This window comes from Lates calcarifer, linkage group LG7_2, assembly GCF_001640805.2.
Source record: "Lates calcarifer isolate ASB-BC8 linkage group LG7_2, TLL_Latcal_v3, whole genome shotgun sequence".
In the NCBI taxonomy this organism is placed as follows: Eukaryota; Metazoa; Chordata; class Actinopteri; family Centropomidae; genus Lates; species Lates calcarifer.
The window spans coordinates 13,590,936-13,607,979 of record NC_066854.1 but is presented as its reverse complement, the minus strand read 5'-3'; the positions used below and the strand labels follow the sequence as shown (position 1 = coordinate 13,607,979).

Sequence of the window (17,044 nt, the reverse complement as noted above, 5' to 3'; positions counted from 1 at the left end):
TGAACAGTTGATGTTGAGACGTGTCTGCTACTTGAACTCTGTGAAGCATTTATATTGGCTGTAATCTGAGGTGCTGTTAACTTGTATTTTCTGAGGCTGGTAACTCTAATGAGCTTATCCTCTACTGCAGAGGTAACTCTTGGTCTTCCTTTCCTGGGACGGTCCTCATGAGAGCCAGTTTCATCATAGTGTTTGATGATTTTTGTGAATGCACTCAAGGATTAATTCAAAGTTCTTGAAATTTTCAGATAGACTGACCTTCAAGTCTTAAAGTAATGATGGACTGTTGTTTCCTCTGCACTTAGTTGAGTGGTTCTTCCCATTATATGGATTGGAATAGTAGCTGAAGAGGGCTATTCACTGTACAGGACTGGGTACCAACCCCATCTCTGCACAACATAACTGATGATCTCAAACACATTAAGAAGGCAAGAAATTCCACACTTAGTACATAATTCCATATGTGTTCCTTCATAGTTTTGATGTCTTCAGTTTTGTAAGTAAAGTAATAAAAATAAAGAAAAAATAATGAAGAGAAGGTGTGTCCAAACTTTTGACTGGTACTGTATGTGTCACCTGCTTGCTTGTGCTACAGTGCGTGTAGTCCTATATTATGTTTTACCTTTATTTATTTTTTATTTTTTATGATCATATGCTTGTACACTTGGTTGTTGTACAGCATTTTTATTAGGTTTCTTTACATTTAGGATATATCATGTTGGGTAAAGACAAGAAAAAAGTTCAATTTTGTAACCTTATAATGAAACAAAATCCCAGCTCTGGTCCATCGACTTTCTGGAGCATTTGTCCATATCACTTTCATACTTACCTTAGAAGAAGATGTAGCAGCTACTAAAGTCACAAGTCAACAGATGCACCTTCATGACAACTCTGTAAAGGCCATTCACTGAAGAAGACCATGCAATTCACTTGAAAGCTCTGAAAAAGCCACTGAGTGAGTGAGTTGGGACTGATTCAGTTCCTGAGACATGTTTTCTGAGTTGAAAACATGTCTCAGGAATTATGATTCCTGCACCACTGACATGTGAAAAGTGAAAGTGAACACAGTGTGTGAGTGGGCCATCACCAAATGGACAGCAGGACAGCAGGGCACGCTGTGAAGCTGGAGTCTGTTACACAACACTGGGCAAAGCTAACTTTCTACTGGTTGAATGACCAGTTGAACAAACAGATAAGCACACACAGACTCTTCCCACTGCTGTTCAAAACAGACAGGGATGTTACTTCATGTGGAGTGTCACACTCTAATTCATCCCCTCCAGTATTTAGGAAAGGTTCCAGTAGCAGACTGTCATCTGGGCCCGCGTGATTGGCTATTCCTAGAGGACTGTATGAGCGGGCTTCTGCATACAGGTTGAGCTAGTATCCAATCTTTTCTTGGATTTGCAGAAGATTTAAGACATCAAAAATGTCAGGTAGGTGACTTCATTTAACATGTAGATCTGAACATGTACAGTATTTTACTAATGAGTACTATTGAGGAGTAAAACGTGCTTGACCTCGACACAGGTTAAGTTTAGTAAGTAAAAGACCAGCCTGCCAGAACTGCCCCACTCTTTCAGCTTGGAGCAGAACTGTGATTCTGTCTGAGTCTTGAAATGATAAAGAAGTGTGTAGTGACCCAGTTTGACTTGAATCAGAATAGTCTCTCTGCTCCTCCAGACTCTGCTCAGTGTGCCAAGTGAATGTAAAACTACACGCAGCTCAGATGACTGCTGACAAAAGGTTACATGCCTCTGCATCTGACTGCAGGCCAGGAAAATTAAACCCTGACACACACTCTGATGCACCATGTGGAACTGGTTTTAACCTTATGCTAAAACCAGAATGGAAATAAATACATAAAAAGAGCCATTAATAGCCATTTTGTTTATTGGTTAGCATACAACTGTAAAAGCTTCTTACAACATGAATGTTTCTTCCTTTTAAAAAACATTGATGTGAGAGAAATCAAATTGTGGTTCTGGCCTCCAGGTGTAGACGACATTTCTCTTAACACCAGATACAAATGTTAAAATTGTATTAGAATCAACTGTGATTCATTCTGTACCAAACAGAAATCATCCAGTCATTTCAGCCTAAATCAGTGCAGCGAAATCTCATCATATTAAGATATGGTATCAGCAGCCAATCAGCCGAAAGTAACTCTGACTCTAGACCAAGTCTAATGAGATGCAAAGGGCTTTATAAAGGAGACGGGTGCAGACTTTGAGGGCCTTGTTTTTCTCATCTTATCAGATTTAGTAAAGCTGAAGTTTCAGAGAAAGCCAGGTTGAAATAAATTTGAATCTGTTTCAACGTATAATATACTGAACATTTTCTTTAGTTTGTTTATTCTTTTGTGTCCTCCCATTTATGGACAAATCCACATGAGAGCTTACAGAGATTTAAGTTCAAACCCTTTCTCATCTAAGCCTGAGGATCTGAGTTCTACCAAGTTTCCTGGAGAGAACTATGGGTTCAGATTAAATTATTGGAAACTTAATTCTCCATGTATGTTGAATTGTCCACTTGATTGCAAATAAATGTCACATTTTTGTATATGTTCAGATGAAATGTTAGTCCTAAAATTGCAGGAATAATCTGACTTAATCACTGTAATTGCAATATAACCAAATACTGCTTCTCCCTATAATTGTAACCAAATCTTTGGAAGGACTTGGAAGTTACAGCCCTGTAGAATTAAGTGTTACCAAAAAGTCTTTCACAACAGTCTCATCAGTTCTGACAGCTTCAGTTTAATGACGGGATCCTCTAACACACCAAAAACCTGATCAGTGACACATTTTTAACAAACTTCATACTAGTCACTCTCAGTCTAATCCTGACATCTGATCATTCTCCAGCTGCTGAGGCCTTCGTCACCCTGGCCACCACAGAGTCCTACTGCATGGGAGCCACAGTGGTGGCCAGGAGTTTACGGCGGCACGGGACAACTCGCAGGATTGTTGTCATGGTAACACCAAACATCTCACAATCATCAAGGTGGGTGTGGGGAATGTGGTTCCTAGGTTCCTTGATGTAGTTGGTCTTAATAATTGCCTATCAGCAACAACCAACAACCAACCCAATCTACTGATAATGTTGATAAGGTTTTGTCTTTGTTTAGTTTGTGGACCCAGATGCATACACAGGAACTGAGGGAAAGGTGTATGGGTTTTAATAATAATAATATTGAAACTGGGGGGGGGGGGGCATGTAGATGAGTAGTGGACCACAGGGAGAACACAAATTGGCACAAGTACAGAGGGAAGACCAGAAAATTACTCCATAACAAGAGGCAGTGTGGCCGAGAGTTCGATACCAGGCGTGAGTGGGTGAAGAACCAGAGTTTTTACTGTGTTTACTGGTGTGAGGTGTTCAATAAACATACTAGAAATAAGTGAATGCCTCCTGCCTGGCCAAACATCTGCGGCTATTTAACATACAGAAGCAGAAAGTGTGAAGGTCAAAGAGAGTCAGCTCCTGAGACTTTCTGTCACTGGGTCTTTAAATTTGTTCTGTCTGTGTGGGATTTCTCTGAGCTCCGAAGTCATTTGTTGCTGTTCCATTATTTATCGCAGTTTTTACCCTGCATCTGTTCGACAGCTTTTTAATACAGATTCCCAGTCGTCAAACACACTGTATATTCACCTGTATGAATCCCTATCCAACAGACTTGGCCTTAAGAGCGTATTTGATGAGGTCATTGAGGTTGATGTGATGGACAGTGGGGATCGCCTACACCTGGCCCTGCTGGGACGTCCTGAGCTCGGTGTCACCTTCACTAAGATCCACTGCTGGACTCTGACCCAGTACAGCAAGTGTGTCTTTCTGGATGCTGACACACTGGTGAGTGAACATATCAGCATTATGTAAAGGCACATGTGAGAATGTATGTGTGAGTATTTCAGATTATTCTGATGGCACTGGTGTTTTGGTGCAAGTGGGTGCATTGAAATGTTTTATTCACCATTAGTAAAGCCATTAGAGAGGAGAAGGCGCCAGAAATATTATGGCTCTCAGAGCATCATTACCACTGTAGCAGGAGAAGAGCAGTGTCTGAGAGGTTTCATGCTTCTAACAAGCAAGAGCAAACCAAGAGACACAATTACACATATAAGCAGCTTACCTTTGAGAGAGATTATTCCTTCATTTATTCTTTTTCATTATGTTTAACACATTTCAAACCAGAGCTTTGATCAGTCTTCAGAGAAACACTCCAGGCTCAGTCTAAATACTGGGAACCTATGCCCAAGCACATATTACACAAATCACTGTACAGCATGTAAACTGGCCATCAGTCAACATTTAAAGTCCATTCATTCTCGTGTTCTGAACTGTTGGTCAACTGAGTTTTCATTGAAATCAGCACCAACACTGATGCTAGAGGACAAGTCTCAGAGGACACTGTAACTGTAGCTCCTCTCTCTGTTTAGTCAGTGCAAACATGTTCTCTCATGTTAGTTGAAACAGGCATGTTTGAAGACCGGACTCAGTAAACACGCATGAAGATAGAGTGTCAGGGTCATACCTGCACTGACGCACATGAACTTGCACACATGAATGGTGGTATAGATAGCCTAACACTACCAAATGTCACTGCTACGCTGGATCTTGAATAGTTGTTTTCTTCTTATTGTGTTACAAATTAGGATAATGTGTTAAATAATGCCACCACTGCACACAGGTGTTCCAGTGTTTTGAAGCATGTTCACTTTTCTTCAGGTCTGTCGCAATACACTTCTACATATCCATATATACGGTCAAAGACTCGTTGGTGACTGTAACCATTCTACCTGTTCTATCTGTGTTTTCGTCCTTCATCTCTTGTGTTGAACAAAACTACAAAACCCAAGTTTTAACTGGAACCATCCATCCACTCATGACTTTTCATAACTCTATACAAAATACATGTACAGTGGGTTTCATGTGTTAAATGACATGAGTGTTGTTTCAGCTGAACCAGACCAGGTAGATCTGCTTTGTATGAAAAATGTCTTGTGAAAGTTTCTGTTGTGATTTGGTGCCTTCTAAGTAAAATTGACTTGACATTATTATTATTTTACTTACCTCTAGTTGCCTAAGGAATTCATCAGACAGAAAAAGTGGAGGCAATATACTACCATGGTAGATGTTGGAATGATTGGGTCACAGATCACTGGACTGTCACACAGTAGACTTGTGTTACTTCCTGTTTGAACTCAGTAGACATTGTTGTTTCTTTAATCCATGACGGTTTTAACCCAAACCACCATCTTTTCCTGAACCTAACCAAACTGAGACTGTACCACGCTGAGGGCCTGTTTATTGTTGTTACCATGTTACAACGAAGCTCCAGCGCCTGGTATGCTCATCTGCTTTGAGCAGCACAAAATAGAACAAACCCCTCATCTACATGATACTGGGGTGGAAGCAGAAATCTCTCAGACAGATGCTGTATTTTGTTTTTTGGTTTTTTTTTTTGAACTGACCCGTTAAAAGAATGACCCATCTGCAGGCAGTTCGAGTCAGAATATGTCTGTAACAGCCTTCAAACATACAGTCACACATTCAACATCCAACCTGTCCAACCTCTGACGGCCTGCTTCCTTTCAGGCTCTGTGTAATGTGGATGAACTGTTTGAGAGAGACGAGCTGTCAGCGGCTCCTGATCCCGGGTGGCCAGACTGCTTCAACTCAGGCGTGTTTGTCTTCAGACCGTCCCTCCGCACCCACACCAGGCTCCTGGATCACGCCCTGCAGCACGGCAGCTTTGATGGTAACACATGACTGCGTGTTTGGGCTCAGCCGTTTCAAGTAGAGAATGCTGTGAGCTCTAATTGAACACTCTCATCCAACATGAGAAGGAGAGACAATGTGTTTGTTCTTCTCTCTCTCTTTCACAGTGAATGAAAATGGTCCACTGTTCAGTGCAGGCTTTGTATGACACTTGGCTATAAAGGAAGACTGAGTGACATTTATCATTTTTTTATCGTCTGTCATCACCAGTCTGCAGTTTTTTCTCTGTCAGTGAGGTCCTGGTTTTTCCAGTAGACTGAACAATCACTGTCTGTTCTCACCATCACTAAGTGAATATGACCTTTCCAGCAGCTGATTGGGCAAATACACCTTTTCCTTGCCTGTCATAGGTCTTTGCTTCACATTTTACAACTGGAAGAGCACATTACATATCTCTATAAAATGAAATGAAATAAAATTAAAATAAAGTATAAATATAAAATAAATGTAATTCAGGATAGTTACAGTAGCCATTCATGTCCCTGTCCATATGTTGTGAAGGATCACAGACTGTACTTTATGTTTGTTTTGTTGACCTGATGTCAAGGTGCTGGACTAATTAGAGAAATATAACACCCCGATGGATGATTTGTGATCTTTCCTTCACTGACAGATGTATGAAGAGAACAGTAATTTCTACAGTATTGATGTTGTGTGTGTTGCTGTCAGGAGGGGACCAGGGCCTGCTCAACTCTTTCTTCAGCAGCTGGCCGGTGGAGGACATCAGTAAACACCTGCCATTTGTCTACAACCTCAGTGCCAGCTCCATCTACAGCTACCTCCCTGCTTTCCAACAGTAAGTGTGTCTGCTCCACCTGTGGCCATTTTTCAGCACTGCTACATTCTGTTTACACAGACCTTGGAACAACAAGGAACAATGCATTCAAGATCTGATAAATAACTGGGGGTGACGTCTCTGAGGGCTTTATGAGTAATTGATATAATCTTAAATCAATTCTAAAAGTAACACGTAGCGTAAGGAAGCCAGGATCTGTGAAATGTGAACATATTTATTCTGAGTGAGTTAAAATGCTGGCTGCCAGAGTTCTGGATGAGCTAGAGTCGGGAGAGGGATTTTTTTTTTTCTGTTAGACATCAAAAAATCACAATAGTCTGATGAAAGCATGGATGACAGTTTACAGATCTTTGGTGGAAAGAAATGGTATAATTCAAAGGTAAAATTTTGATAGATCGTCTGTGTAAAAATGGAAAGAGACAACAAAGAGGGAGCACGTAAATGGAAAAGAGGACTGGACCCAGCACTGAGCCTTGGGGCACTCCACACTGAACACCTGTTGCAACTGACCTGACATCAATGCTAAAACACCTGTCTTCTAGGTAGGACATAAACCGTTGTAGAGGAGTGCCACTAATATCCATGATGGTGAAAGAGCATATCTTGGTCAGTGGGATTGAATGCTGTGCTTAGATCCAGGACAACACAGACAGATTTATAGCCAGCATCAGCTAACAGCAATAAGCCTTTTTTAATTAATTTAATTAATTGATATATAACAGCTAAAAATGGAGCTTAGAAATAGACCTGAAAATGTTAAGATCAGAGGAATGAGGAGAAGGTGGCTGAACACAAGTCTGTCAGCAGGGGGCACTCTGTTGACAGACAGGAAGAAATACAGGAAGAATATGTAGAGGACTGGGAGAGGAATTTATCTTCATATGTCAGTGATGTTCTGAGTGAAGATGGAGAGAAATTCTAACATATGGCCCAGGGAGGGATCAGTGACACAGCTCACTATGTTGAACATCATTCTTAGGTTGGAGTGATTGTTTTTGATTAGATTAGCAACATGTTTAGAGAGAGTAGAGACCTGAGAGAATCCAGGTGAACTGTGAATTTTGACACTCCACTTTGCAGCATTTTTGCCTCTGTACCCAAATATTTTCATCATCCAGGAGCACTTAGATTTAATGGTCTTGAGGGGAGCATTTTCATCTAAGCTGGAGGAATAGTTATTATTAAATTTATTTAACAGCTCACTGGCAGAGAGAGATGAGCTAGAGACAATTGAGTGGATGTTGAAGGCAATAACGAATTCAGCAGCAGAGGATGAGTTTAAAGCTCTAGATCTGGTTTGTGGCAGATCCAGTCAAAGATAGGTTAAAAGGTTTAAGGACTGTGAGACTGTCCTGTTATCAGGAACCAGACCAGTGCTGGAGCATTAAGGCAGAGCTTCTACTTGTATATCTAGTTCAGTGAACTCCATATTTTTACAATATGAAAGAATAGAAAGTCAGCTTTGAACTGCATCATCACTGACTTCACAAACTTGATGTTGGCTCCATAATATGCACAGGTGTTATATATTGGTACAGACCTATTATAGTCCTGTAAAAATGTAAATGTTCACTATAAAAATTGTGCTAGTTCTGTGATTGTACAATAAAATTTGACTATTTTAAATATGAAGAACAAGAGAGATCCTGCAAATTACAGCTCCAAAAATCATTTCCTCACTAATGTGTATATCTGTTTTTACAGGTTCTAAACCCTGGGTTGAGGAGCCCTGTTGGTTTTGTCTGATTCGCAGATTCACAGTCTGAGGGATATTTTACTAAGGTTCAGACAGAACATAAAGTGAATTTTCATCTTGCGTCATTCACACAATTTCTGTGTTTGATCCAAACAGCTGGTGGACTGACTGTAGATGTTAGCTGTAGCAGCTCATCCTCAGACTGATCTCAGACCTCCAGCTGGGTTTTTTCCACTAGTCTGTCTCTGTTTTCCTCTTGTCTCTGTAAGTTTATGATGCAGAGACATCAGGATAAGTCTTTGCCTCAGTTTGCACTGACTGCAGCTAAATCTTTCCATCAACTCTGGATGTAATTGATTGGTGCATGTTTGATGTATCTTAATGGAAACCAAAATAAATTGGCAGCAAAATTGACAATGCCGCTGGATTTTGGTTCCTGCAGGTTTGGCCACGAGGCAAAGATCGTCCATTTCCTAGGAGCAGTGAAACCCTGGAACTCCAGCAGCCAGAGAGATGACAGCTCATCACACACCATGGAGCAGTTTATGACTCTGTGGTGGAGGGAATACCTCAATCCTGCTACATCATCTGCACCAGGGAAACAACCCACTGAAGGCCAGGACCAACCACAACAGGTACCAACACTGAGAGTTCTATGTCTGAGACAGTTACATTTTCTGAATAGAATCTTCAGCTCTTTGAGTGGTGAATATGTCATTTTCTTAAAACTGACTAAAACACTGTAGTTTCTGACAAATGTTACTCAAACAGGAGGAAATGGTTCATTTGTTTGTTCATTTGCAGGACAGTGTGTGTGGGAGTTAAACTAAACTGCAGTTTGTGTCTTCATGGTGATGAAGAACATGTCACCAGTGTTCTTCTGTTAAAAGAGCTCATTGGCTAACTGTGCAGCAGCTTATTACTTTACTTAAACTGGTGAAATAGAGTGACAGAACGTAAAACCATAAATCTAAAGGAAAAACTCTGAAGATGACAGAAAACAATGTTGATATGATAAGATGATAAGAGTCAAGGAGACTGGATGATGTTGAGGTGGTATATGTTTATAATGTATGTGAAAGGCAGTGATGTGTGTCTGTATTTTTCTGTGTGATCCTGGCTGGTTGGTGTGTAGAGAAAAAGACATGGTGTTAATATTATCATGGCAATAGTGTGGCAACAGTATATAACAATAACATAGTAATATGGTAGCAATGTAAAATTGTCGGTGGAAGAGAGAAGATTAGATGACTTGTTGCACACTGAGGCTCAGAGGAAGAAGATACACTGATCAGTGGTAGAATAGTACTTTATTGATCCTTAACAGGAAACTGTTTGCGATGTTACTTTGACACATACCACCAACTAAATATTGTTACAAACCAAGCACACATCCCCCATGGCAAAAGCACTCCCCAGTGGCAGGGGCCTCCCCCAGCAGCACAGTGCAACCACCACACCACAAAAACTGCTCACAAATGGTCCTATGAATACAACAAGGAGCCCTTGGTCTACAGCAAGACCAGACCTGTTCTTTAGTCATCGGTCATTCATTTTTTGAAACTTTTTTGATATACATTATGTGTAATTGTTTGCCTATACGTCATCTTTTGTGTTCAGCTGACCTGTGCTCAGGTAATCAACCCAATACTTATCAAACGTTTACACATTTATAGTTATTGTTTGACCAGAGATTCCTAAAGTATAGAATGGTTCTGACTTTAAATGTGACTGTCAGCAGTGTCAGCACATGCTGCTCAGCAGTCACATAAGCTACTGTAGAGTTTGGCTGGAACATAAGCGTGCAGAGAGGAAGCCAAAGGCGACCTGGTCCTGGTTGTTGTCCCAGCACTCAACATCCTCTCTTGTTTTGTAGATCCAAGAACAAGAAGCCAAGATGCCATTTAGAGAAAAAATGGACTGCGCCAATTCACTGCTCGTACATTTTTCACCCCCAACTGAGAGGCTTCATCCTCCATCTGAAACACAGATGGTAAAATGAGACACAAAATACTCATCTGTTTACATTCATTAAGTCTCTTCTTCTGCATCACTGTTGGATGCTTGCTGGATGTGTGTGTATGTACAACAACACAAAATGAAAACATAATTCTGCCACATTTTGATGCACATCACTACATAAATATGTTTATAAGTAAATAAAAACACAATGTGCAGGATCAGGATGTGTTTGTCCACACTGCCCACTTTCTTCTACAGAACGTAGCTATGGTTTATCTAAAAACTCACTGGATTTGTTGTTTGCTGCTTTTAAAAAAAAAAAAAAGTCACTAAAAGGGTCTGAACAGATTGGAAATCTAATGACAAACACCACCCTCATGGTTCATGGCCAATTTATCAGCCAGTATGGAAGCTCCAACCAGTCAGCCGACCAGTGGTGTAACTTTATCACTGTTGGTTATGGACATTCGTGTTTCTAAGGCTAGCCTTGCTGTTTCGATCCAGTCAAAAATACACACATAGCAGCTTAATATTTTGGGGATGATAAAAAATATTGTTCTCTTTCCATACCAGTCTATCATGTTGTCCCCCATGTGGCCTCCACTTAATGGAAGATGGCTAGAAAGCCTTGGTACATGAAGAGATCCAGACTGAGGCAGTGGAACACTCAAACCTCCCAGTTTTAGATACAAAAACATTGAATGGCTAAATCTGAAAAATGTCAGACATAAGAACCACTAAATGTTTCATCCCTGTATGTCCACAGATGTTAGCCTAGCTTAGCATAAAGATGGCAGCAGCATTTACTCAGGACCTGAGTGAGTAGTCATTAGAAATATTTGGTAATCAACCCATTAATTAGCTTAATGAATGACTTTATCAGCATAGCTGCTTATGTTTATAATACATCATGGTGATTATTATAGTGGGTTATTAGGCAGCTGGAGTGCCTCTTGTTAGTTCCAGTAGATGAGAGTGTTAATTTATGAGTATTTCTGCTTGACTGCATTCGACTCCAGCAGAAAAGAACACAGGGACACAGAGCCTATTATCTGCCACAGGCCTCTGAGCTTCTCATTGCATTTCTGTCATTTGTTTCATTCATTTCAGCTTGATGCATTGTGTTTATACAAGCTTGTAAGATTAGCCTTAACAGACACACGCCCTCCAGTACGACAACAGCCATGAACATACATCAGCTGTGTTATCAAGCTGTCCACAGTGAGACTGAAGTAGAACCATGTTGTGTCTAAACATCACTCTGCTGTTGGATGATTTCACTCCTTTAGCTGCACATAATGTCACATCAGTGTACAACAAGTACTGCTGTGTACTGATGAGTAACATGACTATTCTGTTTGTAGTGTACCCACACAGAGTCTGAGGAAGAACCAAGCTCATCTGACAAGACAGAGATCCAGGACACATCTTTGGGTGCACAGGGCTTGGAGGGAGGTGATAGTGCCGCAGACGCTGATGAACACACTGTAAGTAAACCTTCCCCTCCTGACTCCTATAACACTCTGACTCTCATACTGATCTAAATATAAGAGCCAGTGTTTAAAGTACACTCTGACTTGTTATGTCATGTGAAAGGCCCCATAATTCCAACTGCTCACTATTGGTATCTTGAGACTCCATTGTGCATTCAGTAGAAATGGGAGAGGTCATGTCAGGTACCCAGAGTTCTCAGGATAAAAGTCCAGTTCATTTTCTAATAAACAATATTAGATAACTGAGAGTTGGAGCATTTTAATTCTTGGACAGACATGAAACTTTTCTGCTTCAAAGATAAATAAGTGAGTTAGAAAAAATATCTGATTCTTTGATAAAACATCAAAGACACAAGCTTGTGGACAGAAGAACACAAGCAGAGAAGTTAACTATGACTACCAAGCTGCAGTTTGGTCTGAAACTTACAATCCCAGAGCATAATATTCTGTTAGTAGTAAAAGCTGGAGATTATAGGATTTAGGAAACTGGCAGCAGTTCAAATTCTTTCACTCTAAGATTCTGGGATTCTTTCAAATTAATTCAGTAAGTATAGCTCTGTATTTTAGTCCCAAGATTGTTTATGTACATTTCATAAATTCATCATGTTTTACATATGAAATTGTGATCTGAAATGTAATTAGTAACTGTAGAGCAGGTAAACATTTCTCTGACTGTAGCATTTGAGTACTCAGTACTCAATGCGTGAGTATTTCCTGGACCACTCGAGTAAATGTACTTATTTACTCTCCACCACTGCTCATGGATCTGACAGTATTTAAAGCCATCCACCATGCCAATCTGAACAGAGAAAACAAACGAAGCTCCTGCGTTTCTGTGGTGAAGAACGCTGAGGATTTTATTACCAGTTCGCCTTCATCTGAAGATAGAGAAATAATTTTAAAAGCAATGTTTTTTGTTTTCTCAAAAGAAATACGACTGCTGTATTTTTAAAATCTTACTTTTGTATTTAATGATACACTCTCTAATTCTGATACAGCATCAGTGGTGGCCCCAAATCCACTTCCTACCACTTCCTAATATAAAACCATCTATAAAGTCTTTATAAATTGTAAGTAATGGCTTTATTAAAATATGATAATTATTTGTAATCAGGAATCCATTCTTCTTCACTTCTATAAAGGATTTGTTGTAAAGTTTTATCTCTCTATATTCCAAGATGATGTTTGAAATTCAACACAGTCAAGGCTTGAAAAGATGATACTGACTGTAATACTAATAAGACAGAGGTTAGTAGAAAGTATTCAGATGACGAACATGAAAGAACAATGATCATCTACAAATTCTCAAGTTTTATATGCTTAACTGCACATTCTATTTGTGCATAAAGATGAGAGCTTGAACCTAGAACCTAAAATTCAGCCTGAAAAGAGAGTCTGATGTTCCCTGTGATAAATTCTCTTTGAAGACTGATTTGTTATTCTCCCACTTCATCGGGGCAGAGGGCTGCAGACAGAGAGAGAGAGAGGCTGGAGCATCGCAGGCAGTGGGAGGCTGGACACGCCGACTATCTAGGCAGAGACGCCTTCCAGAACATCCAGAGGATGCTGGACCGCTTCCTGGATTAGAAGACTGCATATCAGAACACCTCTGTGTCTAGACCGGTGTACCACTCCTGCCTATCTTCATGAGGACTGAAACCAACACACAGACTGCACCAAATTTCACTAAGATTGTTTTCATTTTCTACAAACATAATTACATAAAAAGATTCTTTTTGACACACATATCTTGTGCCACTGTTCAGTAAACTCTGAGCTTAGTATCAAAACACTTGAAAACCATGAAATGGAAAAAGATGACCATGAAAGTGATTTTACAGAGCTGTAGTTTTGTTTTTGTCAAGTGTAATTTTAATTAACCGGCCATCGTCCCATTGACGATGAATACATAGGTGGTGTATTGTATTTCTGTCAATAAAAAAAAAAAAAAAAACAACAAAAAAAAAAAAAAATGACATCACACATGGGGGATTCCTGCTCACTGTTTTTGTAGTTATGTGTCAGTTAAACAGGAGGAAATAGTTGGTTGTTCATGGTGATGGAACAACAGTGTGGCTCATTACTTCACATCGACAATCATTGAATAATTATTGAAATTATGCAGTGCAGAAATACACATAACGAAATGACTCCAGGTTAATTGTTGTCATTTCTAACCCCCTTTCACCCTCTGCTGTTGTTGTTCACACTCTCATTCCAGTTACACTCTGATGCTTCTGTTAATATCAAACTGAATGCTATATCAGTCATTTGATCCGCTGCATAAACCTAAAGCAGATGTTCAAATAATCATCTTTAACTAAACAAAGAGTCAGTGTTGCAGAGAATCTTTTATGTGAGTCAGCTGAATACAAGCATGCTTAATGATAATGTTCAATAAATGTCACAACATCATCATAATGGGAGACATTTTCAACTGCCCATCCCCTGATTCCACATTGTGGGTGGACACAAGTCTGTTTGAAGCACTGACTCCCTCTACATTGCTTATTTTTCTTCCCTACACTGTGGTTCATATTTAAACTCTCTAATATACATGGTCTGATGCTCTGTGGTAATAAAAACCATATGATAACACTGACGCTGAAGTTTAACAGTTTATTGAAACATTCGTTGAAGGGCTTTTGAATGTGATCTGCTAATAAAAGGGAAAATAGAGACAGTACTCAACTGCTCAACCAACAGCTAATCAATTCCAATTAATTGCTAGGGTAACCTTTAGTCAAAGCACAGCAAGTCAGCTGTACATGCAAGAATGAACAGGCAGAGTGAGGGTGATAAGGTGAATTTGTGAGATGAGTTAAACAGCTCTTATTACCTGAATGTGCAGTTCAACAGCTCTGCCTGAGAAGATGGTTGCAGCAGTGATGACAACATCATCACTGTCAAAATGGCGACCACTGATCTCTTTGTTCATCCTTAAGAGAAGAGTTTGTAGTCTGAGGGGGGAAATCATCTCTCCCATCTATCTATCTATTTCAGCAGTCCTACAAAATACAGTGGTGAAAGTTTTCACCCTATGCATTTGTGAAATATTGCATTAAGAATCACTCTTAGGTCTTCAAGTGATTTTTTTTTTGTACAGTCACAGCCAAAATACTAAACAAAACTAACTAAAAAAGCCATTAAAAACTTTAAATTGGTTGGTTCCATAAAAATACTAAAAGCCACAAATTTTTGTTGCCGTGCTTCGTGTCTATATAAAGCCAGCACATTTGAAAGTTCTTCAGAGACAAAAATGCCTGAAGATGCAGATTCTCAGCCAGGAAGGGTACAGCTGCTGCCAGATAGCCAGGAAGTGCAGATGCAGTCCTTCAGCAGTTGGATACACTCTGCAGAGAAATACAGACGAACCAACAGCTTGGAAGACAAACCAAGATCTGGGCCTCCAAGGGTTTCTTCAGGCAAGGAAATGATCGCATCCTGATCCGCAGTGGTCAAACCAAACTGGTGTCCAGTGTTCCACCTGCACGTTACGTTGCCGACTTTTAGATCATGGCTTAAGGTCCTACAAGGCTGTCAAGAAGCCCCTGATCAATGAGAGACAGAGGTTAGCCCGGCGTCGTTGGAGCCCAAGCTCACAAGAACTGGACAGCCAGGAATTGGAAGAAGATTCTGTGGTCAGATGAGTCCAGTTTCCAGCTTTATCCTCCTCCTGATAATGTGAGGGTACGCAGAAGGCCAGGCCAAGCATTATCTGCCAGCATGTACAGTACATTAGATTTTGTTTTGTTAGTTTTTCTTGTCAACACATAAACTAAAAATATATCATTTGTATTTGTTTGTGTCTGTCTAATGCAGCCTACACCTTTTGAAACACAAAAAAGATTTTCCCCAAATATTTCATGATAATTAAATTGTGTAAAATTTTAAAGGGTGTCTGAAAACTTTTTTCCACCACTGTACATATCCTTGAACACATCCCCATGTAACTGACTTCAAAAGGTGATTTCTCCACTAGGGGGCACTGTGACTCTTCCATCAAGCTCTCTCCATCATAGAAGCAAATCAGGGAAGCAAGAGCACAGATTAATAGATTTTTGACTGCAGTCAACAGTATGCTGCGTGATCCTTATCCACTGGGCACACAGTGCATGTAATTTTCATAGGCATTCCTCTCATATTGTTGTGACACAGGGAGGTAGTGTACTGAATACAAAGCAACATGTCAGGAGGTGAGCTCAGGCTCTGGGTAGAGCTCAGGCTGTCAGTGAAAGGCCTTATGATGATTGCTTTGAAAGACAACCCAGGCACACCATCTCTCTCAGCTGAGCGTCTCCTGCTTGACTCCAATTCATCAGGATTAAAGAGCGAGCACCAATCTGGGGATAAGTTGCTGGTTTCCTGTGACCGCCTCATTCATTAAGCTCTGAAAAGGCAAAAGGAATCAGAGATCAGTCCCTGCAGACACTGACATTCTAGAAATACTGCTGGTAAAAACAGCTTCTAACCCAAGTTAAGTAAAAACGGAGGGAACAGTGACATCTTTATTTGGGGCTGTGTCATAGACCTGCAGGTTATTCTCTCAAATAAACAACAGCTGAGTTGACTGTTGAGCTCCCCTCTTGGGTTTAATGTGTATAAATCTGTAAAATCTGTAATTATTAGCTGCATTCATGCTGTGTGTGATTTACTGTAAATATGACCTGTCAGCTGGGAGAAGTCATTTATGTCAGCTTCCTAATGGTAATTATAAGTAGGGATTGACAGTGTCTCAACACATGCAGCAAACACTAATATTAGGTAACCAATGTGGCAAGATAATTAAAGGCAAAGTGATGTATTGTATATAATCACAGTAATTTTATTTAAACCAGATAAAAATGTCAAGATTAACCTGCTGCAGTTCATTTAAGAAAAAATAAATAAAAGTTTGGATGTGTCCCATATCATAACCAACACGTCAACACATGGACTCCACATGATTAATATAGGCTGCATATGTCTGAAATTGGTAAACTGCATGAGAATCATTTTCACCTCACTTGCTAGGCCAGTGGTTTCCAGCCTATCAGAAAGCAATTTTACTGAAGGCTACATGTATCAAATTTAAAACATTCACTTGTCATGTCATGTCTCCTTCACTGCACCAGTGTGCCTGTGTGTCTGCACTTGGGTCCTCTCTGCCTGTGCTGCAATAACAAATCTGTTGGTTAGCTGTATTGCAACAGTTAGGAGCTTTGAATGCATTGGAGGCCTGAGGCTTTGCTGATACTGCAAGTAAGTTTCAAACCTCAGGTTTCTGATAAATGAATTAGAAAAGAAATACAACAGTACTTGTACTGTGCAGTGGAG

The 17,044-nt window shown here is 40.1% G+C and overlaps 2 protein-coding genes across 3 annotated transcripts in view; one reads left to right on the top strand and one right to left on the bottom strand.

The window, feature by feature from the left end:
- prkx (protein kinase X-linked) overlaps window positions 1-17,044 on the bottom strand; it is a 268,673-nt gene that overhangs the window by 168,318 nt on the left and 83,311 nt on the right. The window lies entirely within an intron of this gene.
- On the top strand, window positions 1,220-13,632 carry gyg2 (glycogenin 2). Its single transcript, XM_018704501.2, has 9 exons — window positions 1,220-1,436; window positions 2,868-3,006; window positions 3,678-3,852; window positions 5,599-5,761; window positions 6,451-6,577; window positions 8,716-8,908; window positions 10,150-10,266; window positions 11,600-11,722; window positions 13,190-13,632. Exons 1-9 carry the CDS (start codon window positions 1,430-1,432, stop codon window positions 13,313-13,315), a joined length of 1,170 nt encoding a protein of 389 aa, XP_018560017.1. The 5' UTR covers window positions 1,220-1,429; the 3' UTR covers window positions 13,316-13,632.

Coding starts and splice junctions, on each gene's coding strand:
- gyg2 (XM_018704501.2), top strand. Junction 10,267..11,599: donor CTCCATCTGAAACACAGATG/GTAAAATGAGAC, acceptor TTCTGTTTGTAG/TGTACCCACACAGAGTCTGA. Junction 11,723..13,189: donor CAGACGCTGATGAACACACT/GTAAGTAAACCT, acceptor TCATCGGGGCAG/AGGGCTGCAGACAGAGAGAG.